The sequence below is a fragment of the Neofelis nebulosa genome, chromosome 16 (genome assembly GCF_028018385.1).
Source record: "Neofelis nebulosa isolate mNeoNeb1 chromosome 16, mNeoNeb1.pri, whole genome shotgun sequence".
Taxonomy (NCBI): domain Eukaryota; kingdom Metazoa; phylum Chordata; class Mammalia; order Carnivora; family Felidae; genus Neofelis; species Neofelis nebulosa.
Genome location: NC_080797.1, coordinates 39,385,700 through 39,408,012, shown reverse-complemented (window position 1 = coordinate 39,408,012; position 22,313 = coordinate 39,385,700). Strand labels below are relative to the sequence as shown.

The 22,313-nt window shown below is 52.5% G+C and overlaps 1 protein-coding gene across 2 annotated transcripts in view; it reads right to left on the bottom strand.

Moving 5' to 3' along the window:
• Positions 1-6,860: 6,860 nt before the first annotated feature.
• IGF2BP1 (insulin like growth factor 2 mRNA binding protein 1) overlaps positions 6,861-22,313 on the bottom strand; it is a 47,413-nt gene continuing 31,960 nt past the window's right edge. The window contains exons 7-15 of one of the 2 annotated variants that reach the window (XM_058703513.1): positions 21,807-21,941; positions 21,040-21,162; positions 19,611-19,746; positions 18,221-18,343; positions 17,770-17,889; positions 17,109-17,183; positions 15,928-16,059; positions 15,566-15,679; positions 6,861-13,709 (exon numbers count right to left, since the gene is read on the bottom strand). In XM_058703513.1, coding sequence (XP_058559496.1) covers positions 13,617-13,709; positions 15,566-15,679; positions 15,928-16,059; positions 17,109-17,183; positions 17,770-17,889; positions 18,221-18,343; positions 19,611-19,746; positions 21,040-21,162; positions 21,807-21,941 — 1,051 coding nt within the window. In that variant the 3' untranslated portion in view covers positions 6,861-13,616. The remainder of the gene's footprint in view (positions 13,710-15,565; positions 15,680-15,927; positions 16,060-17,108; positions 17,184-17,769; positions 17,890-18,220; positions 18,344-19,610; positions 19,747-21,039; positions 21,163-21,806; positions 21,942-22,313) is intronic. The other variant, XM_058703514.1, reaches the window with a different exon arrangement.

The following is a 22,313-nucleotide window of genomic DNA, read 5'->3' as shown; positions in this document are numbered from 1 at the left end:
ACGCTTCACCAACTGAGCCACCCAGGCGCCCCCTTGAATAACTGACTTCAGTGGGAGGTACCTTCCAGGGAATTGCCACATGCAGAGACCGAACCTGTCTGAAATCTGTTCTGCGGGGAGGTGACCCTCATCTGGCCGGTTAGTTATCATTTCTGGGTTTTCCCTTTTCGGGAGTCCATCCGTCTTTCAGGGCCACCTGCTGCCTGGGGATGATGCCAGCTTGAAAGGTCCAGCGAATGTCCCAGGTGCTGCCCACTGCTGGGTACTTTTTGCTACCAAGGGTTGTGCTCAGGAAGCCCCAGAACGTGACGCAGCCCATCTAAGAGTCCCTGAGTGATATGACACCCATTTCCCATGCAACTGACCTACAGCCTGGACCTTCGATTTGTTTTCTCCCCTGCAGCCCGAAGGGGGATTTACCTCAACCCGTGTCTGGGCCGCCATTTGGGGGGAGTTAGCTGCCCAGGGGTTGAAGTTTTCTGGATTTAATTGTCCCTGACAGTTGGCGCCAATCGAACAAACCAGTCAGTCCGACCCCCGAGTGGCTACCTCATCATCTGGGTGCTTACGTTTTCCATTATAAATCCAGGCTGAGGTCACAGTGACTCGGAGGGAAGTTACAGCTTTCCCTTCCTGTCGCCCACGCGGACCTCTCAGAAAGCTTCTCTCGGGCAGGCCAGTGCTTCCTCGTTGAGGTAAAGACCCACTGAGATTGGTGCCCTTGTAGGAGACCCAAGAGAGCTCCGTCGTCCCCCTCCCATGGGAGGACAGCTGGAAGACAGCTGTCTAAACCAGGAAGCTGCTTCTCGCCAGACACCCAAGCTGCCTATGACTTGACCTTGGACTTCCCAGGCTCCCGGGGAACCAGGACTGTGCACAATAAATTTCCGTGGTTTATAAGCCACACCGTCTGTGGTATTCTGTTACACCAGCCCAGGGTGACCAAGACATTCAGCTTTTGGGGCGCCTGGGTGGTTCAGTCGGTTGAGCGTCCGACTCTTGAGTTCGGCTCGGGTCATGATCCCAGGGTCGTGGGATCAAGCCGCGCCTCAGGCTCTGTGCTGAGCGTGGAACTTGCTTAAGATTCTTTCTCTCTCTCCCTCTGCCCGCCCCCCCCACCCCGCTTTCACGCTCTCTCTCGCTCTCTCCCTCAAAAAAAAAAAAAAAAAAAAAAAAAAGATAATCAAGCTTTTGCCCCAAACCATCCCCAATGTTCCTCCCTTCCCACTCATTCTAAGAGCGGACCCTAGTACAACTCTGCATAAATGACTGCCCTTGACCACCAGGGAGTATTTGACCTACAGTCACAGCCACAGGTTGGAGGGAAGGAGTCTTTCTCTCCTGTGCAAGAGGAGGAACAATTATGAAGCCCCTCCCCTTCATCTGTAACTCTAGCCAACCCAAAACATTGGGGTCTTGGGGCCACAGTAAAGTCCCACCTGTCCCCCTTGTCACCAAATGCTTCAGCAACCAGAGTCACCACCATCCAAACATCCTAACCCATAGCTGGTGAATTGGGCTGCAGGGTCTCACCTATGTCTTTCCAAAAGGACACTGCGATCTCAACTTCCAGAAGAGGTGTTAAAAATCCAATATAACCAACTTGTCAGGGGCAGGTGGGCCAAGCCCCATGAAGTATGGCCTCTGTATGGGTTCAATGGCATCCTCCTAAATGATATGGCCACCGTGAACCTTAGAATGTGACCTTGTCTGGGGGCACCTGGCTCAGTTGGTTAAGCGTCCGACTTCGACTTAGGTCATGATCTCGCATTTGTGGGTTCGAGCCCCACGTCGGGCTCTGCGCTGACAGCTCAGAGCCTGGAGCCTGCTTTGGATTCTGTGTCTCCCTCTCTCTCTGCCTCTCCCCTGCTTATGCTCCCTCTCTCTCAAAAATAAACATAAAAAATTTTTTTAAAAGGGGAGCCTGGGTGGCTCAGTCAGTTAGGAGCCCGAGTTCAGCTCAGGTCATGATCTCACTGCTTGTGAGTTGGAGCCCCGCACCGGGCTCTATGCTGACAGCTCAGAGCCTGGACCTTGCTTCGGATTCTGTGTCTCCGTCTCTCTCTTCCTCTCCCCCACTCATTCTCTCTCTCTCTCTCAAAAACAAACATTAAAAGAAAGTTAAAACAACAACAACAAAAGAATGTGACCTTATCTGAAATAAGGGTTTTTGCAGATGTCTGTAAGTATCTCAAGATTATATCATCCTGGATGAGAGTGGGCCGTTAAGTCCAATAACGACTGTCTTCATAGGAGACAGAGAGACAGAGACAGAACCACAGAGAAGACCATGTGAAGACGAAGGCTGAGATTGGAGTGATTTGTCTACAGGCCAAGGAGGGTCAAGGACCGCTGTCAAGCACCGGAAGCTGGAAGAGAGGCGTAGGTCTAAGGGTCTCCAGAACTGACCTACTGACACCTTGATTTCAGACCTCCGGCCTCCGGAACCATTTTAAGCCACCAGCTTCGAGGGAATTGTAACAGCCTCCCTAGGAAACTAATAGAGCCTCATTTTTTTTTTTAATTTTTTTTTTAACATTTATTTATTTTTGAGACAGAGAGAGACAGAGCATGAACGGGGGAGGGTCAGAGAGAGAGGGAGACACAGAATCGGAAACAGGCTCCAGGCTCCCAGCTGTCAGCCCAGAGCCCGACGCGGGGCTCGAACTCGCGGACCGCGAGATCGTGACCTGAGCCAAAGTCGGCCGCTTAACCGACTGCGCCACCCAGGCGCCCCTAATAGAGCCTCTTTACAGCAAGACACATAGGCCAACTTTGACCAACTTCTGCCGAGAGTTACAAATGTTGAATTAAGAACATGGAATTTTTTACTTTGTAAAAAAACAGCCGCTTTCCCTGGACTGTCAGGGAAACTCACTGTTTCAAGACACTCTCCCTGGCCGGCAGGCCTCGAGAGTTGCTGGGATTATTGGTTGTGGTCGCTCCCCCTGGCAGGCAGCCAAGGCCATGAAGACTGGGATCTCTAACTCGCCAAACAACAAGGCATCATTATAAAGACAAGAAATAACAAGAGTTGATGAGGATGTGGGGGAAAAGGGAGCCCTCGGATGCTGCTGGTGGGAATGTACATTGATGCAGCCACTAAGGAAAACAATACGGAGGGTCCTCGAAAAATTAAAAGTACATCGATCATACGATCCAGCAATTCTAAGTCTGCTTCTGGGTACTTACCCAAAGAAAAGGGAAGATGCTAACTCGAAAAGATGCACGTATCCTTAACGTTCATTGCAACGTGATTTCCAACAGCCGAGATATGGAAGCAACCTGAGTGTCCATTGGTGGATGAATGGATGAGGATGTGATCTGTATCGGCAACGGAATACCACTCGGCCACAGAAAAGAATGTTGTCGCCATTGGTGACAACATGGATGCACCATGAGGACATTAAGCCAAGTGAAATACGTCAAAGATAAATCACATATGATTTCACTTCTACGTGGAATCTAAAAAGCGATCTGAACAAACAAAACTCAGAGACGCAGAGGATACAGTGGTGTTTATCAGAGGGAAAGGAGGGAGGGGGTGGGTGAAAAGGGTTTGGGGGGGGGGATCAACCGTATGGTAAGGAATGGCAACTAGTCTTACTGTGGCGATCACTCTGCAGGGAGTATACACGTGTCACTCTGCTGTGCCATACACCTGAAACTAACATAACGTTATATACCAATTTGACCTCAATACAAAATAAAGGGGTACCTGGGTGGCTCAGTTCAGTGAAGCGTCCAACTCTTGATTTCGGCTCGGGTCACGATCTCACGATTCGTGGGTTTGAGCCCCGGGTCTGGCCATGCACTGACAGCGCTGAGCGTGCTTGGGATTCTCTCTCTCCCTCGCTCTCTGCCCCTCCCCCACCATGGGCAAGAAAGAGCGTACTCTCTCTCCCTCTTTCAAGAATGAATGAATTAGGGGCGCCTGGGTGGCTCAGTCGGTTGAGCGTCCGACTTCGGCTCAGGTCACGATCTCTCGGGTTCGTGAGTTCGAGCCCTGCGCTGGGCTCTGTGCCGACAGCTGGGAGCCTGGAGCCTGTTTCAGATTCTGTGTCTCCCTCGCTTTCTGCCCCTCCCCTGCTCATGCTCGGTCTCTCTGTCTCAAAAATAAACATAAAAAAGAATGAATAAATAAGTAAATAAATATTATATAACTATACATGTTTATTATAGACAAATAGAGCAATATAATGTACAATGGAAAAAATAAAAACCTTCCTATGCAGAGATTTAAAAAAAAAAAAGATATCATCATAGACTGAAAATTTTGGACACCCGAAGAATTTTCTAGCACTTTGTGTACATTCACAGTACAGCCTGTAACACATTTCAGTCCCAGTTATGACAGTTCATACAGTAAATGGTCTGGACCCTTCACTTGCAAAGTTACTTTATCTTTACCTCGGGCACCACCCCTCCTACCTCCCACCGCTTTCCTGCAAGTTTTTTGCCCAAATCCATTAGGTGTTTAAAAAAAAAACAAAACAGAAACACAAACCAGGGAGTTTTAACACAGACACTGTGGGAATTACGCAGCAACTTGCACAACTTTGCGCTTCCTTTTGGGTTTTGTTAATGTTTATTTACATTTGAGAGAGAGAGAGCACACATGAGCCCTGGAGCAGGGGTGGGGGTAGGGGAAGAGAGAGACAGAGACAGAGTTTGCAGCAGGCTCCAGGCCCCGGGCCATCAGTGCAGAATCCGACTCAGGGCTTGAACTCATGAGCTGTGACATCATGACCTGATCTGAAGTCGGATGCTTGATCGACTGAGCCATCCAGGCGCCCCGCACTTCCTTTCGGTTTTAAGTGGCCATCAACTCAGCCTCAAACTCACCTTTAACACCTGAAAGCACCGATCCTCCCTCTCGCCGCTTGACCTCCAAACGTCTATCCACAGGTGGTATTAACCATGAGGTTCCAGAAAGTCCTATACGCCGACCTGACCCACGCAGTTCCCGAATAGGTAGGACACCTGCCCTCTCGCCCACGACTTAGGTGAGGGCTAAGCTACCAGACCCTGGGGCACGTGTAGCACCCCCTACCCTGCCATGCAGCCTCCAGTCTTTTAAGGGCACCGTACCTTCATGGGCCCCACACCGGGCACCAAAGTTGTCAGGCTCGTGCACACATGGGGAGGCAAGGCCAAAGCCAGTTCTGACCGATTCGACCAGGAACGATACAAAAAGCCGCTTTTGTGAATTTACCACTGATTACTTACACAGATGGTGAAAAGAAGGGTGTTCTCGCAAACCATCAGCAGAAGTAGCTTCCGTGTTTCGCCTACATCAGCGAAGTTTCCTCTTGTAGAGATGGGTGGTTAGCTGTACTGGCAAAGGTCTGGGTTCTAGAATCAAATGCTTTGTGGCTTGAGTAACATAACCTGTCTGATTTTCGGTTCTGTGTATAAAAGGGGAGTGACATTCATTTCAGGATTGTTGGGAGAGTTAAACACGCCGTCACGTAAGGCCCCAAGTGCCTTAAATGGGTGTAAGCACACTGTTGATCCCAACAAACGTTGGCCATTATCAGCAAAGTGTCCACAGGGCTTCATCCCCGTGTTTCAGCCACCTTAAATGATTTCAGAAACAGGGCAGGGAACAAATAAATATTCACCTCCTGCGTGAAGCTTCCAGCAAGACTGGAAAATCATGTCCCGACATTGATCTCCTTATGTGGGAGGGCACAAATAACCGCCAACACTAAACCCAGCCTAATGACTTTTAACTTATCCAGATCCACCTTAATTAAACCTTTCGCAAACACGATTGGATTTGGAGAGCCAGGGTGGCTCAGTCGGTAGCGCATCCCACTCTTGGTTTCGGCTCAGGTCATGACCTTACGGGGTTCGTGAGTTCGAGCTCACTGAGCTCTCGTGAGTTCGAGAGCGCTGACAGCATGGAGCCTGCTTGCATTCCCCCCTCCCCCCACTCTTGCTCTCTGCCCCTCCCCCACTCACTCGCACTCTCACTCTCTCAAAATAAACTAAAAAAAAAAAAAAAAGATTGGGTTACGTAGGGAAAAAAAGAAGAGATGTGGAGAGAGAGGATTAGGAGAAAAGACAGGTATAACCATTCTTAGCAAATGTTCCCCACCGTCCCGGAGGGTGGGGGGGAAGTGAAATCTTCACAGATCTGCCCAATACCCAGGACAGACATAAGGAGGAGGGACAGATCATTCCATTCTTAGCGTGTCCCCTTGACATCAGACTTCACAGCACCATTAACTGGCGCTAGACCCATCTATTCAGGGTCCAAACAGCCCTAGGTCTGAACAGATGGCCTAGAACGTTTCTTTAAGCATGGTATCGCCCTGTACCATCAGGTCATCTTTGAAAGATGTCAGGGCGGAAAGGGGTGGACCAAGAATCCGGGGAGCCACGCTTGGGAGTCTAGGTTGTGTCCCTCCACCTTGCTGACATTCAGAAAGGAAACTAGGCGAGGGCAGGGTCACGGTAGCTGGTGACGGAAACCCGGAAGGAAGAAGCCATTTGCGTAATTTTTCTTGGGGCAGGGGTCAGGAAGGGCAATACCTATTCCTGACCTCCAGAGCCACCGAGACTGCTCTGCACTGATGCTCCAACATGCACCGATTCTGCAATATGGCGGAGGCCGTATTCCAACATGCAAAGGGCGTTAACAGCAAGGCACCAAAGGCCACTCCTTGTTGGCTGTCGGTGAATTTAAGAAAAAGGCCTCGTCTGCATTTGAGTGACTCTGGTCCCTGGGAACCAGGACTCTCAACACTGAAGTCGGCTGCTGGAGGTCTGAGCATCTCTGCTACCAGACCCCAAAGACCACCACCACCACCACCCCCCGCCCGAGATGAGACAGACACACACGCGCACGCAGCTTTCGATAGAAGTTTCCTTTTTATTTTTGAAATTGAAACAGCAGAATGAAGTGGTCTGTAGCTTAAACAACCTTCATGGGAAAAGCTGGAGCGCCCATCCAGCAAAAGAACAAATTCGCAAAGTCTGAGTCAGCTGCCCCACCTCCCCCGACAAAGCAAAGTACAGATTAAAGGGTGGGAGAAAGGGTACAATCAAAATACCGTGGCGATGGCTGGCAGACTTCCAGCCAGGTACAATTTTCAAAGTGGCCACGAATTACAGAATGGGATGGCACAGTCACATGCAGGAGCCCCTTCCGGCCGCCACCAGGATCCGCATTCCAGAAAAACACACTTTCCACTCTCCTGAGTTAAGAGGGGTCTCAGGACTGGATGCGAATTCACTTTGCATTGGGGAGGGGGCTCCTTTGACTTATTCTGGTTTCCGGGACCAGGAGGAAGATGCTGGAGAAAAGGGAGCATCCAAGTGGCGACAGAGGATGTTTATTCATTATGCTAACTCATCATCTGCTGAAATTCATTTTGAACACCTTTACATTGCAGTGGGTTACATAAAATGTACACGGAAGTGTTACAAGTGGCCTCCCAACCCCCACAGGGGGAAAAGGGTGAGTCAAGACTTAAGCACCCCAACACACACACACACACACAGTCTTTATTCTTGCTGGGGGGACGGAAGTCACCTGGCCGGGAGGGTGTCAGGGGGAGGAGCGCAGGTAAGACTCACTGGTGGGAACAGGGTGTAGGGGTGGGACAAGCCAGGGGGGCAGACCGTGATCGCCGTCCCAGTTAGGACAGCACATTATCTTAAACAAGTGGAGAAACTCGCCAAAGAGTGAAACTTATTTACGGGGGGAAAAAAAGAGAAAAGTCTGGGGAATTAAAACAATCCAGTGGTCACTGGAAAATGTCTCCCTCTTTCTTTCTTTTTTTTTTTTTTTTTTTTTTTGGTTTTTTAAATTTTTTGGAAAGTATTTTTAAGGTAATATTTTTTTTTTCCTTTGGAAAAAGAAATCTTTTTCCCCCCCTAACCTAAGCAAGTGGAGTTGCCACTACCTAATTTATCTCTATTGTCTTGCTAAGAGGTAGATAAAACAAAAGTGAAATGGGGCTTCTATGAGGAGGTCCATTAGAGGGTGGGGAGGGGCTGGGATGGCCCAGTGGACTCCCCAACTACAAAGACGCCTGAGCGACCAGAGGACCGGGGGCCTTGGACTCTCTCAGGACAAAGGATCCCGCACCACCTCTTCTAGAGCCAACTGTCCTCCCCCCTCCCCCACCCCGCCCCCCCCTGCGAAGACTGAGGACACAGCGGAGGCGGAGCATCTCAAAGACACCCTGTTGAAGAGGTCTTAGCTCTGGCTTCCCCAGGCTTCCTGACGCTAGGGCTGAGTGATGGGTTCCAGGCCAAAGCCCCAGATTTCACCTCCAGCCAGCCTCTCTGGTCCAACGAGATAGGCTAGAGCAAGTGAGCGGAGGTCAAGCCGGAGGGAAAGGGGTGACACGCTGGACCCCCGGGCAAGGAAGGCGGAAGGGGGGGGGGACCTAATTGCCAGACCGCCCAGCCCCCTGGACAGGGGTGGGGGGAGTCCTGGCAGGCCTGCCTGTTCCTCAAGAACAAACCTTTTTTGTGGCACAAGCCTCAACTCACTTCTCCTGGCTAGGATTCATACCCTTATGCACGAGTCCCTGCCCTCGGTTCCAATCGTATTTATTGTAAAGGATTGAGGTAGTTAATCCATTTCTACTCGTAGCATCCATCACCTGTGGTAACTCGAAAACACACGCTCCCGAGGAGCTTCCTGCTGTTTAAGAGAACGAAAACTTCTTCCAATGTCTCGTCAGTCCGGATTCAACCACGCTAAGACACCACGCTAACGGTGCCCACATCAGGCTGTGCCCCAAGGAGGTGCACGGGCCCAAGGGTCAAGGTTGGGATCTGGCCCTCGCCCTCTACCTTCACCTTCGGTCACGAGGCCTCCTCCCTGCCCTGTACCCCGACAGAGAAGCCTTATGTATCCAAAGAAACCGAAGCTTCCAGCTGGCGTTACTCGAAGTCTGGGTACCAGAGAGACGTTTCTGCGTCTACGGCATCGAGCGTTTGGAAGGGAAATGGCTTTATGTCCCCTGGCATGGAGGTCTCCCATCTTCCTGCAATTACCGTGGTCAGGCTGTGCTGTCTTCCTTCCACCAGTTTGCAACAAACAGGCAAAAAACAGTGGCGCGGTTTGAATGTCAAAGCCACTAACTAGGGTCTCCCCGGAAAACACTTCAGGAGAATGAAAGCAGATCGCCTCCCCCTTCCCGGCCCCCCCGGGTGGGAGGTGGGAGGAAAGGGGTGACTAGAGGTGCCAGCTTTGGCTTCGGAGTGAACTGGAAGCCTGGGCGGTCCCTCTGGGGCTCTGTGAGGTAGTTACATAGCACTGCTCGTTCCCAGTTTGGCAGAGAGTTAGGTCTGGGGTGGGAGGAGGGGAAGGCACCCTTGAGAGCTAACTGAGGCCCCTCCTCGCTGCCAGTCTGCCAGGCCTGAAGGGAACTCGCCATGCTATCTCTGCGGTGGGGGCAGGGGACAGAGAGCAGTCCCACGTGGAGGAGCCCCAAACTTCCCCTCCTTCCCCAAAGTGCAACCAGGAGCCAATGGACCCCTTTCTCAGCTCCCTACCCCCTTGGCAAGTTAAGCACCGCCCCCACGTCCCCCAGGAGCCTCAGAAGGGAAGGGACGGGTCTTTAGCTCGCACTGTTTCCAGGAGCCCCTCTCAGAGGGCCCAAGTATACGTTGAAAGATGGCTACTGCTTGGCTTCAGAACAGGCCTCTCTCAGCCCCCGTCTGTCTGTCTGTCTTTGGCACAGAGGAAAACGGACACAGAGCCACCTGGAGTGTTCCCCGCAGTGCTCTCTGGGTTTTACATGGGGTCTTTCCTGCCAATAGTGAGGCATACCTAAGAATAGCTCCCAACCACCCCCACCCCCACCCCCCCCCCGGAGGTGGAGAGCTCACGGGAAAGGAATAAGGACTTGACAAGGACCCAGGGGAGGGCAGGAAAGGGCAGCAGGGGATAAAACTCTGTCCCTACGTATGGCTCTCTCCTACCCAGACCCTTCTGAGGAGCCGAGTCCACAACCCAAACTGCAAAAGGCAACCAGACCCTAGAGGGGATTAAAGCCATCCGGGTGTAACTGTCAGATGCAGCTTTGAAGTTAAGTGAATCAAACCATTTTGGTTTTTTGTGTGTTCCACAGAATAAAAAATATATCCTAAAGAGATGGTCCTTTCTTAAAAATATATATGTAGCGCACACACACACACACATATATATATCTCTCTCTCTCTCTCTTCAGTATAGAAGTGGTTTTCTAAAAGTCACTTTTCTCTGATCATCCAAATCTCCCAAGTGCTTTCCGCGTTGACTTATCTCGCCAAGAACGGGGAAATGGAGGTGATGTGCAGGAGGGCAAGGCGCTGCCCCAAGACCTAGCCTAAGGGTCAAAGGCGGGCCCACCAAGACAGGTCCCTTTATCCCGCTAAACTTTAACCACCAAACCATATTCCTTCTGCTTCTGATAGGGTAACTTTCACAACTTTCCTGCTGGGCAAATGTCAGCGATGAGTGGAAGCTGTGCCTAATTCAACTAACGTCTGACAGTCCCTCGCCACACTTCCTGGTCTCTTCCGGGAGCTGAACCAGCCAAAGGAAAAGGACGTGGGCTTAAGGTGTGACGGGAGCAGGATCCCAAGGAAACTGAACACTGCAACAATCACATTTCAGGTACTGTGGGTGGTTTTTTTGTTTGTTGGTTTTTGTTTTTTGTTTTTCTGCTGGTAGTTTGAACCGGATATTAAAGCATGCTTGCTGCTGGAAATTCGCCTTAAATCACCAAATGGCCGATGTCTGAACGTTATCTGCTTCATTTTGGGCTAAAGCATACAGAGCCAGAGATGGAAGTTGGGAGACCCTTTTTTTGTGGTTAGGGCAGGTGGGAAGCTCAATTACAGAGGCCTGATATCACCCCTAAATGCTCTCCTGCTTCTTCCTCTCTTCGGGGTAGACAGTTCTGGAGGTTGTAAAGGAATGTCATGGGGACGCAAGGATAAGACACGAGTGAGGCAGGAACCTGCCCCCCAGTCACATTCCCATACCCCCCGACTGCTTCTTGCACGCACCACCCTAAATCAAGAATTCCTTTAGGTTTGGGTCCGCTGTTAGAACCAATCAGATCAATCTAAAGATGACAGGAGACGAAGGGGCAATCATCTGAGTGTCTGTCTGCTCCTTGGTCTGTTGACGCAGACCCAAAGGAACAGCAAGATGGGACTGAAATGAAAACAACACCAAAAAAAGAAAAGACTGCAATGACAAACCAGGTGGACCTCTCTGAGGGTAAGAGAGCAGCTGTGTCTCTTCCACCAACGGAATCTTGGCTCCCATACTTCTAGAAAGAGAAATAGAGGGTTTTTTGTTTTTGTTTTTTTAAGTGGGTATACTTTTTAGATATTATTTCACTCCTCGATAAAACGGAGGCAATTATTTAAAAATATCTCAACAGCACCACTGGTGGGGAGAACTGGCTGGGATGCCCTTTAACCAAAAAGGGAGAGAGGAGACGCCATGAGCAGGTGGCTGGGGACTGCTGTTCGGCCACCGGAGGCCCACGGCTCTGCTAGGTCTCTGAATCCCCAGCAGGCGGGATTTCCCAGGAGAGGCCAGTGGCTTAGGAATCTGGGAGTCAGAGATCAGGGCCTCACCCCGGGCTCTCTCCACCTTGGGCCGCTGAGCCCCAGCCTCCTCCCAAAGAGCCAGCCCCTGCTGCCCTTCCCATAGGGCCTGTTCTCCATAGAGAGATCCTAAAGGCTTACACTGGCTCATGTTGTAAGAAATTATGAAACATAACTTTCTCGTTTTTTTTTTCTTTTCATTAAAAAAATAAAATATTCAAGACTATCAGCTTCTCTTTTGCTTTGCTTTTCTTTTTTATATAAAATATCAGCAAGCCGCAAAGAAAAAAAAAAGGTTAAAAAAAGGTGGGGGGAACAAAAAGGAAAGTAATTGCTGAGGTAACTTCATACCTTGAGGTAGTTTACTTCGCACACAGCATTACCTGACTGACTCCGCCCACGTGTCATGGTTGTCTCGTTGTTACTACTGTTGTTGTTGCAGTGTCGGAAGGAGGGGACTCCACGCATGGGCTTTTCCACATGCAGAGAGGCCTTCCTCCCTTCCCAGCACACTTGATAGCATTGTCCAAGGTAGCTAACTAAAGTGCACCACCTGGCTGATATGCGTTGACAATCAGTATATTAGGAGGGGAGGCCCAACCTCATTCAACTGATGGCTGCTGTCTTCCACAAGGGCTGAACTTCCAACGGGATCTTACTGAGCCTGGGAAATTAATAAATTAAGCTTATTTACCCCTTTGTGCATAAGGTTGCTGGTATTTTGAACTTTGTTTTTAGGCACAACTTTTGTCATGCCGGTGATTCACGGAGGCAGAAGCCATCGGTTAAATCATGCCTCTGGGATAACAACAGAAGCAAATACTCTCCCATTTACTGGATATTCATAACGTACGCCAGACGGTGGACTTCAGCTTCACCGGGAGCTCGGGGTTGGGTTCCACATCCCACCTCCACCAAGGGAACAGTGCCGTGGCGGGGGAGTGCCCCACAACCCCTGCCTCTGGGAACCAGCCCTTATAGGAGCACACGGGCTGGAGTGAGGGCACAGTGGCAGCCTTTGGGGCCACTCAAGTCCTCTGTGGAACTGAGACTTTATCAAGGGGAGTTATGTCCCCTTCCCAGTGCTCATATCCAATCATTAAAATAGACTTTAAAAAAATATAAAATCTGCCTGAGAATGGTGGGAATCAGGGACAGTACAGTGGTCAGCCCCTACCCTGCCGAGCATTCACTACCGCCCACGTGCACCTAGATGGGGAGAAGGACGTGAATGGGGCAGGGAATCTCAGTGGGGAAGTCCCGACAGAGTGGAGAACATTTTCATCGCGCCAATTTTTCAAGATGGCGATCTGGACTAGATCAGCCATAAGGGCACTCCTTTTAAACGTGGATTACTATACAGTTTAATCACATTTCTCCCCCGTTCTTTATTCCTTGCTGTTCCTACTGGTTGGTTAGGGAAGGAGTGGACTTAAACTATAGATGCTGGTGTGTCTTCTCCTCTGAGTCAATAACATAAGCAAAACAATGCACTGGTTCCCACCTTTTCTGGTAGCAGTACAGATAAAACAATTAGCGTGACTTCAGGAAGAGGCTATATAGGAAGAGGTTATGTCAGGGCACGAGAGTAGAGGTATTTTAATCAACGAACCAAGTAGGAGAAGGCTGGAAGGATTTTCGGGTTGAGAAGCAAACCATCCTTTGAGGCTGATTAAAACACCCCTCTGCATGATTTAAAAACCTGAAGGAAATTTTATTTCTCTTCCCACTGGGGCCTGACCCACTCTCTTGGTGGGACCTGGAGAACTTACTTCAACAATCCACGTTTAAAAGCACCCTGAGCTAGAATTTCCATGGTGACACCCTGAGGGGCGGGCAGTGTCGGGCCAATTGGTTGGGCGTGTGGGGCCGAGGGATCAGGGTTCCTCACTGGAACGTCTTTCCTCAAGCCAAGCGGGCAAACCTGGTCTACATCCCGGCCCAAGGGTCCCTGATTCCCACTCATTCTCAGGCCTGCTGGGGAGAACGCGCTCTCGACTTCAGCCCGTTGTCCTTGAGTCGCCGCGAAGGGAAGGGGTTGGTCACTTCCTCCGTGCCTGGGCCTGGTTACTCTGTCCCTTTTGGTGCAGCTGTTTGACTTGGGCCAGGATGTCTCGTATCTTCCGCTGGGCCATCTGTAGGAAAAAACAGACGAGCGGCAAGAGTGAGGGCCTCCGGTTAACAAAGTTGCCACACGTACTGCGGAACCCCGAATCAACCTCCTGGAGTCGCCAGGAGCGTGTGCTCCCTCGGAGGGTCATAAACTTCGGAGACCTCCTCCCCACTGACCACAGCCCCACCACACACGTCGACGTTCCCAGGAGAGAGAATGAAACGCCCAGAGACGGATTTAGAAACCAGCAGTGACACCGAAGCCCCACCGTACAAGATGGATCGGTGTCTCTCCCCTCCCCTTCTCAAAGGCGCCTTCCCCAAGAACACGGTTCCACGACGGAAATCAACAGCACAATGCGACGCCCGGAACCGGTCGCCAGAATCGCGTCCTCCCACCCACGGCGTGCTTGGTTTCTTGGTCAAACAGAAGGGTGGTCTAGGTTGAGACAAGACGGTGGACTCCCTTTTCTTAGATCACTTCCTACTCGGTCAGCCCCGAGCGGACGGCTTACGTAGCTTTTCTCTCTACTCCTCATCCCAACAGATGAAAACCATCCCCGCTTCGGTACTGAAAACCTCCTGGCCCTGTGCATCCTTGCGTACGTCCTTTACCCTCTTAAGCTCACACCCCCATCCGTAAAATGAGGCTATCGTGGGGCTTACACGAGTTAATATATGTAAACCACACACAATGGTGCTTGGTGCAGCAGACTCGGCCACAGACGCTACCGTTCATACTTCTCAAAAGATGGTCCCAGAAAAGTCAGCCAAAGCCATACGGCGCAGAAGACCACGCAAGGGGGGTTTGAGTTCCAAGGCCTCTGCCTCCAGAACCCACGTTCCTGCTGCTGCACAGCCACACCACACTGGGAACCAAGAGCCCGGATTCCCGGCTCCTGTACTGCCTTAGACAGTGTCGGTCGGGCCACAAGCCTGCTGTGAAACGTCTGTCCTCTAAGAGGAAGGGGTTGCGTCCAAAGGCCTCTGTACCCCTTCCGGTTCCGACACTGGAGGATATTAGGAAAACCTCACTCCCTTCCGGTCATCCTTTGCCTGACTTTTCAAAGCACAGAGCATTTGACCCCGACATCCACTCTCCTTTGCAGGCTCTGGGGTCAGTCCCAATGCTGGGCAGTGCCGACCGGCTCCCTGGAGGTGGGGGTGGGGAGTTCTGCAATGGGACGGTGGAAGGACTGGAAGCAGGGATGGAAAAGTCATTGTGAGAAAGGCTAAGGGACTGTACTGGGGAAGGGCCGTCCAGAATGTTGTTATTGGCATTATTATTTCACAAACAAGACTTGGCGGGGGAAGGGGGTGATACCAATTTCCTTTCTCATCCTGTGCACAAGGTGTTAGGGAAGCACTAACTTTAGACAACAGGAAAGACTCTTAGTTGATGACCAAGAATATAGAATACATACTGGTTATTATATAGGATATATATCATACATGAAATCCTCAGACCGCTCTCCCTACAGCCTCAAGAGGAAATAAGACATCTACACGTCACACTCCTACACTTAGAGAAGAATGACCCAGGGGCGCCTGGGTGGCTCGGTCGGTTAAGTGTCCGACTCTCGATTTCGGCTCAGGTCACGGTCTCACAGTCTGTGAGTTCGAGCCCCACCTCAGGCTTACGCGACAGCACAGAGATGGCTTGGGATTCTCTCTCCCCTCTCTCTGCCCCTCTTCTTTCTCTCTCAAAACAAATTAAAAGGAAACCGAGCCAGCCCAGAGGCAGGCAGAGTCCACCGGATTCATCCAGGCCATGGTGGTCAACATCTGGAGTCTTCCCTCTGATCCCCGGGCTCCTGCCGCCCTCCCGCAAAAGGGCGGGGGTGGGGGGGGTGGGGGGGGGGGTGTGTGCCACGTGTACCTGGCTGGCATAGAAATGCCCGATGATCTTGACGATGACCTGGTCGTTCTCATCTGGGGTCTGGTCTCTGGGCACCACCACCTCGGCTGCTGTCAAATTCTGCAACTCGTTCACCTGCGTGGCCAGGGGTGAAGAGAAGCTCAGGGCGCCATCAAGAAAGGGTGGGGTTGGAGGGAAGGACAAGAGGCAAATTGCTAGCAGGTAACTAGAGGACTCCAGAGCTGGGCTGTGGAGGAGAATTAGGTCAAGGAGCACGTCGGGAGTCCTCAGGTTGTGCGGGGTAGGGGAGAGGGAAGCCAGAGCAGAGCTGTCGGGTTTGAGGACAAAGATCCAGAACTTTCAGCCTGGCCCTCAAGGCTCACCGTTTTGCCACCTTTGCCAATAACCCTGCCGGCAGCTGATGCTGGCACCCGGATATGGGTCTCCAGCTTTACTTCCTCCTTGGGACCAAAGAAGTTCTCCTCCTTGAGTTTTCCATAAATTCTTCCCTGAGCCTGAGAGGAGGAGATCCTTGTTAATCAGCAGGCCATACACGCGACGAAAAGGGAAGCGAGGTAAACAGAGACGTCCGGTCCCCAAGCTCCAGCCCCTCCCCTGCTGCCCCCCAGGCCCCACCCAGGAGTAGATCAACCATCTACCCAGGTGACCGAAAATGCCATTGTCGTGGCATTGACCTGGTCCTTCTGATTGCTTGTAACACTGGAGAGCCGGGGCAGAGTAACTGAACCCACACCTCCCTTAACAATTCATAAGCTACAAATCCCTATAGGGTCTGGGATGACCGCATTGACTCGAATGAGGCCGCAGAGAACAGGCTGTGGGCCGCTGCACACAGCCTAAAGAGCCTGTCCCCATTCTCCATCCCTGCCTCGGTCAGGATGTGCTCACTGTCGGCTCTTGGGCTATGTGACCAGAAGTGCAGGCACTTAGCGATGGATACAAAGGAGAGAAGGAAATTTGGCATCAAAGGTCTTCCTTTGATGTAACTAAGGCAAAGCCCAAGGAAGAAGCCAAGCCCTAGGGTTTCCTTCTGTCCCGAATTCCTGTTCACCTTCAGACGTAAAGAAGGAAACAGAAGCCAACAGAAATTAAGTGTGATGCCCAACTGGAAGCTGCACTGCAATGCTTTATCCTGCAGGGGCGCCTGGCTGCCTCAGTCGGTAGAGCGGGAGACCCTTGATCTCGGGGTCGTGAGTTCGAGCCCCGCGCCGGGTATAAAGATTACGTAAAAGAAATCGGGGCGCCTGGGTGGCTCAGTCGGTTAAGCGTTCGACTTCATCTCACCGTTATCGAGTTCGAGCCCCACGTCAGGCTTGGAGCCTGGAGCCTGCTTCAGATTCTGTGTCTCCCTCTCTCTCTCCTCCCCTCCCCCCTCACGCTGTCTCTCTCTTTCCCCTAAATAAATAAAAACGTTTTGAAAAATAATGTTTAAAAAAAGATTACTCCAAGAAATGGATAAAAACCGTTTTTAAAAAGCGTGCAGATCTGCACTCCCACCCGGCCTCAGCTCCCGGGTCTAGCTTGGAAAAACAAAGATGAGAACCTTGAATTGGGCCTCCGGGGGTCCAGTGATGATGACCATACGAACTTTGGAGTCAGGAGTTTCCGGAGGAGCAATCTACAAAGCAAACAGAGGTGGTCAAAGAGGCGCCCCCTACCGCCCACACTTCACCAGAGAAGGATCATTGCCTCTGACCAGCTCCTCTAAGACCACAGATGGATTCAGGCTTGTGAAACTTAACCGCTTAGTTTCACTAGGAGAGATTCTCCCTGCTCTCTGCCCTGGACCCTGGCCGACCAAGGTGTAGAGCCAGCCTGACACTTACCAAAGCAAGCACTGTGTGCCAGGCGCCCTGAGCCTGGGGCCTCGGCTTCCGCAGTCGTGAGCAAACCGGAGGCAGAGGTCCTTGGCTTAGGCGCGGGTGGGGGCTTGAACCCACGTCAGTCCGTGCCAGAACCCAAGTTTGCTTTCTACGCTGCAACACCCGCCCCCTCCCTCGTCTGAGAGCCCGGAAGCAAGGAAGACCCTGGCAAGGTGAAAAGCAAAGGGGGGGCTGCGATCCCTCAGGGGAAGAGGCCCCGCCCCAGGGCTGGCCACCCGGGGCCTCGGGAAAGAGAGGTCTGAGCCCTCGGCAGCGAGCGAGCGAGCGAGCGAGCGAGCGCTCCCCTCCTCGCGGGACCCGGAGGCAGGCAGAGCAGGTCACCTTGATGGAGGCGCTGGCGAAGCGGGAGAGCTGTTTGATGTGCTGTCCCTTCTTCCCGATGATGGCGCCCACGGCCTGTGCGGGAATGAACACCTGCACCATTTCCTGCTCCGGAGCCTGCTGCCAAGACAGGGGGTGCCGTTAGCACGGGCGAGGGGTGCAGCCCTCCCGCACCCTGGGCACGCGTCCTCGAGGCAGAAGGGCACAGGCAGCGGGCGGCCAACAAGGACTACGCCCTCCCCAGCTCTCCCTCTGCCTAGTAAGGACCGAGAAGGCGCCATCCACACAGCGGGGCACCAGCGGCCGGGAGTGCGCACGAGGGGGACATCCCAGACCTCCTTTCCCTCTCCCTGCAAATGCATCCCCAAGCATCGGGCCCCCACGGGGGGTTGGGCCCGAAGGGAGGCCACAGAAGGGCCCGGGGTCCCCTGGGGTGAGATCTTGCACCTACCATAAAGGAGCTGTACGGAGCCGCTCCAGTGACGCTGCTAGGCGGTGGCGGGACCGCGCTGGACGAGGCTGGAAACAGACCCACAGCCGCCAAGTTCAGGCCGGGGATGAGGTGCGACTGCAGCTGGGGAAGGAAGGTGGGGAGGAAGAGGTCAGCTCACCCTGCAGGGGCCTGGCTGAGCCCAGAGGCGGGCGGGGTGGGGGGCCAACACAGGAGTGCTGGGTGCTGTACCTGCACAAAACCGGCCTGTCCTTGTGGTTTTCACACACGCTCACGTACACATAGAGCGTGGACTTGTGAGCCGTGGCACATTATCCCTGGACTAAGAACCGGCCACCACCACCACCACCCCCCCTCGAGAAGGGTCCAACAGAGCCTCAGATGTCGTCACCCTCATCTCTGGTGGTTTACCCCACTGAACCCTGCACTGGAACATTCCTATGAGAAGGCACAGCGAGGACAGATGTCCATTAACTTCCAGGACTCACCTTTCTTCCCGTACCCACCATCCTCCCTCCCCTTTAAAAATCAGATGACGGGGGGAGGGGCAGGGTGCCTGGGTGGCTCAGTCCGTTAAGTGTCCGACTTCCTCTCAGGTCAAGATCTCACAGTTTGTGGGTTCAAGCCCAGAGCCTGGAGCCTACTTCAGATGCTGTGTCTCCCTCTCTCTGTGCCCCTCCCCCACTGGTGCTCTGTCCCTCTCTGTCTCTCAAAGATACATAAACGTTAAAACAAAATTTACAGCCTGTTCATCATAAATAAAATAAAATTTAAAAATACGATAAAAATCAGACGATGGGCTCTGCGCTAACAGCATGGAGCCTACTTGGGATTCTCTGTCTCCCTCTCTATCCCTCTCCCACTCACACGGTCTCTGTCTCTCTCAAAATAAATAAATACACTTAAAAAAAAAATTTAGGGGCACCTGGGTGGCTCAGTCGGTTGAGCATCCGACTTCGGCTCAGGTCATGATCTTGTAGTCCGTGGGTTCGAACCCCACACTGGGCTGTGCTGACAGCTCGGAGCCTGGAGCCTGCTTCGGATTCTGTGACTCCCTCTCTCTCGCTGCCCCTCCTCCCCCTCTCGCGCTCTGTTTCCCTCTCTCTCTCAAAAATAAATACCAAAAAAAATTTTTTTGATCAGATTAAAATAACGGACCCTTCTCCTCACCGAACTACACGCCGACACCAATTGTACAGGAAGATCACGGACCTTGAAGCCCAAGAGGGGACCCGCCCCAGGAATCCGATAAAGAATCTCAATTAATTACACTTAAAAGACTCTGAGGAATGGAGGTCCAAAAGCACGTGGCCTCCCCACCCCACATGGAGACCCCCTTCTGCCGTGGCTCAGGCTCGGAGAGCGGTCAGCAGGGGCACGCGACACTCACACTCATGGCAGCCACGTCGTTCTCGTAGGCCTCCCGAACTTTCTTCATGATCTCCTGCTCGGCCCTGCAGCAGTTCTCAATGGCCCCCTTCACGGTGATGGTCCTCTCGGGGTTGTAGAGGGTGAGGTCCTGCAGCCTGGTGGGAGAGCAGAGCTGAGTCACCCTTCCACGCTGACCGGCCGGGGCCAGGAGCGGGCCCCGGCTCGTAACTAGCCACAGAAACCGTGTCTGCAGGCTGTTTCACTTTGGCAAGCAGCTCCTGGTCTCTGGCGTTCGGTCTGGAACCCAGGCCGGGGGCACGGTGCCAGGGAGAGGAAAACACCCTTCCATTTGCAAGGGGTCCACTCAGACAGGTTTTCACCACCGGTAAAACCAGGAAAGGAAGATGCTCAGGACCGGAACGTTCCCCCGTGGTCCAAGGCAACCCACTTCCTGTGCTTCTGGAGCAGAGCAAGTCCACAAGGTACAGCGCTCACCAAAGACCCACCTAATAGAGCTGCTTGGCCTTGTTTCTTGCCGGAGAGGCAAGGCCGCTGCACAGGGAGAGCACGCGCTCCGTCCCCGTTCAGAATAGGACCTAGGTCAGGCCCCTTCTCAGCCTGGCAGGTAGGTCTGAAACCCCGAGGCCCTGGCTCCTGGCCGCAGGCTCTCTGAGACGCAGGCCGGAGGGCTAAAGGGAGGCACTCCCACACCACCAGCCCTCACGGAGAGAAATGCTCTCTGCCACTTCGCTGACTACCCTTCAGTAGGCAGAAACCGCATCCAACTTGAGGGGCCAAGTACTGAGGCTCAATAATGAAATACTGCTGACCCGGAGCCCCTGGGGCATCCCACTCATAAAGAGGCGCATGGGAGGCTCGGTCAGTTGATCGTCCGACTCTGTGACTGGGGCTCAGCCCCACATCAGGCCACATAAGATTCTCCCTCAGGGCGCCTGCGTAGCTCAGTTGGTTTAAGTGTCCGACTCTTGATCTCGGCTCAGGCCATGATCTCACGGTTCGTGAGTTCGAGCCCTCTGTGTTGACAGCACAGAGCCCGCTTGGGATTCTCTCTCTCTCTCTCTCTCTCTCTGCCCCTCACCTGCTCGGTCTCTCTTTCAAAAATAGATAAACATTACAAAAAATACTCTCGGGGAGCCTGAGTGACTCAGTCAGGTAAGCGTCAGGCTTCGCCTCAGGTCACGAACTCGCGGTTCGTGGATTTGAGCCCCGCGTCGGGCTCTGTGCTGATGCCTCGGAGCCTGGAGCCTGCTTCAGATTCTGTGTGTGTGTGTGTGTGTGTGTGTGTGTCTCTCTCTCTCTCTCTGCCCCTCCCCTGCCCATGCTCTGTCTTTCTCAAAAAAAAATTTTTCAAAAAAAATCTCTGCCCCTCTCCCCTGCTCGTGCTCTAAAAGTCCTTTGATAAATAAAGAGGGAAATGAGAGCCTTACGAAGAGATGGTGATTTTCGTCTCGGTGTCCTGCTCCACTTTCTTCAGGTTGCGCCCTTCCTTGCCAATAAGCCGCCCCACAAAGTTATTATGGGCCAGGATCTTCAAGGGAACCTCGTCGGCCCTTGGGAAGAAGTGAGGGGTGAGAGATCCTTAAATGGCAGGCCACGCTCAGACTCGATCATCCTGCCCCCACAGACATGGGGTTTCCAGGACAAAGCACGCGACAGAGTTACATTTTAAAAGATGACGAGAACCAGCACAGCGGTGGCTGCTGAGGGCTACGGAAATGTGGGAGTGGGGCTGGGCTGCCAAGGGGAAGGACAACCAGAGCGATGGCTACGCTCGTTACAGAAGTGGGGCGATGGCTTCGCAGGTGTATGCCTGTTAAACTCATCCAACCGTATACTCGTGTGATCTCGGACTACCGAATTCCAGGCAATTAAAAAAGAAAAAAAAAGAATGAGGTGGGTCTAGGATTACTGATCCACGTTGAGTGCAACAGCCAACTGTAGAACATGTTCATCAGGACCCTATTTGTGCTACAACGTACGTGTGCACACATACGACTGTGCACAGCACGTCGATGTACAAACACCCGTGAGTTCACGGGATCGCTAAGAGGATACGTACAGGGTGTTCCTTGTGGGAAAGAGAACCTCGTTTCCCAGTTTATGTCTTATTTATCGCCATTCTTGCTAACAGTTCGTAGTTGGGGGGGGAAGTGGCAATCCTCTCGTTACAAGACACGCCGGGCGAAAGCCTTACGTTTTGGTGTCCTTTGCTTCCTTATGCATAATCTCCAAGATCATCTTACACGCAGAGGAGCAGCCCTCGGGGGTTGAGTGGACACTGATGGCCTTCTCCGCAGCGCCTGCATTCTCCTTCCTGTGCACGTCGATCCTGAGGACCACAAGGTCAAAGACGGTTAGGCGTCCCTGGTGAAACCCGGGGTCGTCTTCGCACTCCTGGCCACCTTTCCTCAACCGAAGGTACAGAAGGGGCCCTTGGACAGGTCCAAGTGAAGAATGGGAGGGGCAGAGAAAGGGCCAGGGAAACCCGGCCAGCCTGCTGCTCCGGATTGTGTCTCAACCAGGAGGTGGGGAGGGACAACGGTGGCGTCTGGGGTGGGAACACGGGGTTGGCGGACGTCAGCCCACGGCTCTAAAGCTGCACTTCTCCCTTAAATTCTGGATCTCCCCCCCCCCACCGCCCCGCATACAACTATAAAAGGAAGGCGCACTGTCCCAAATTAAAAGTAAATAATAAAGGATG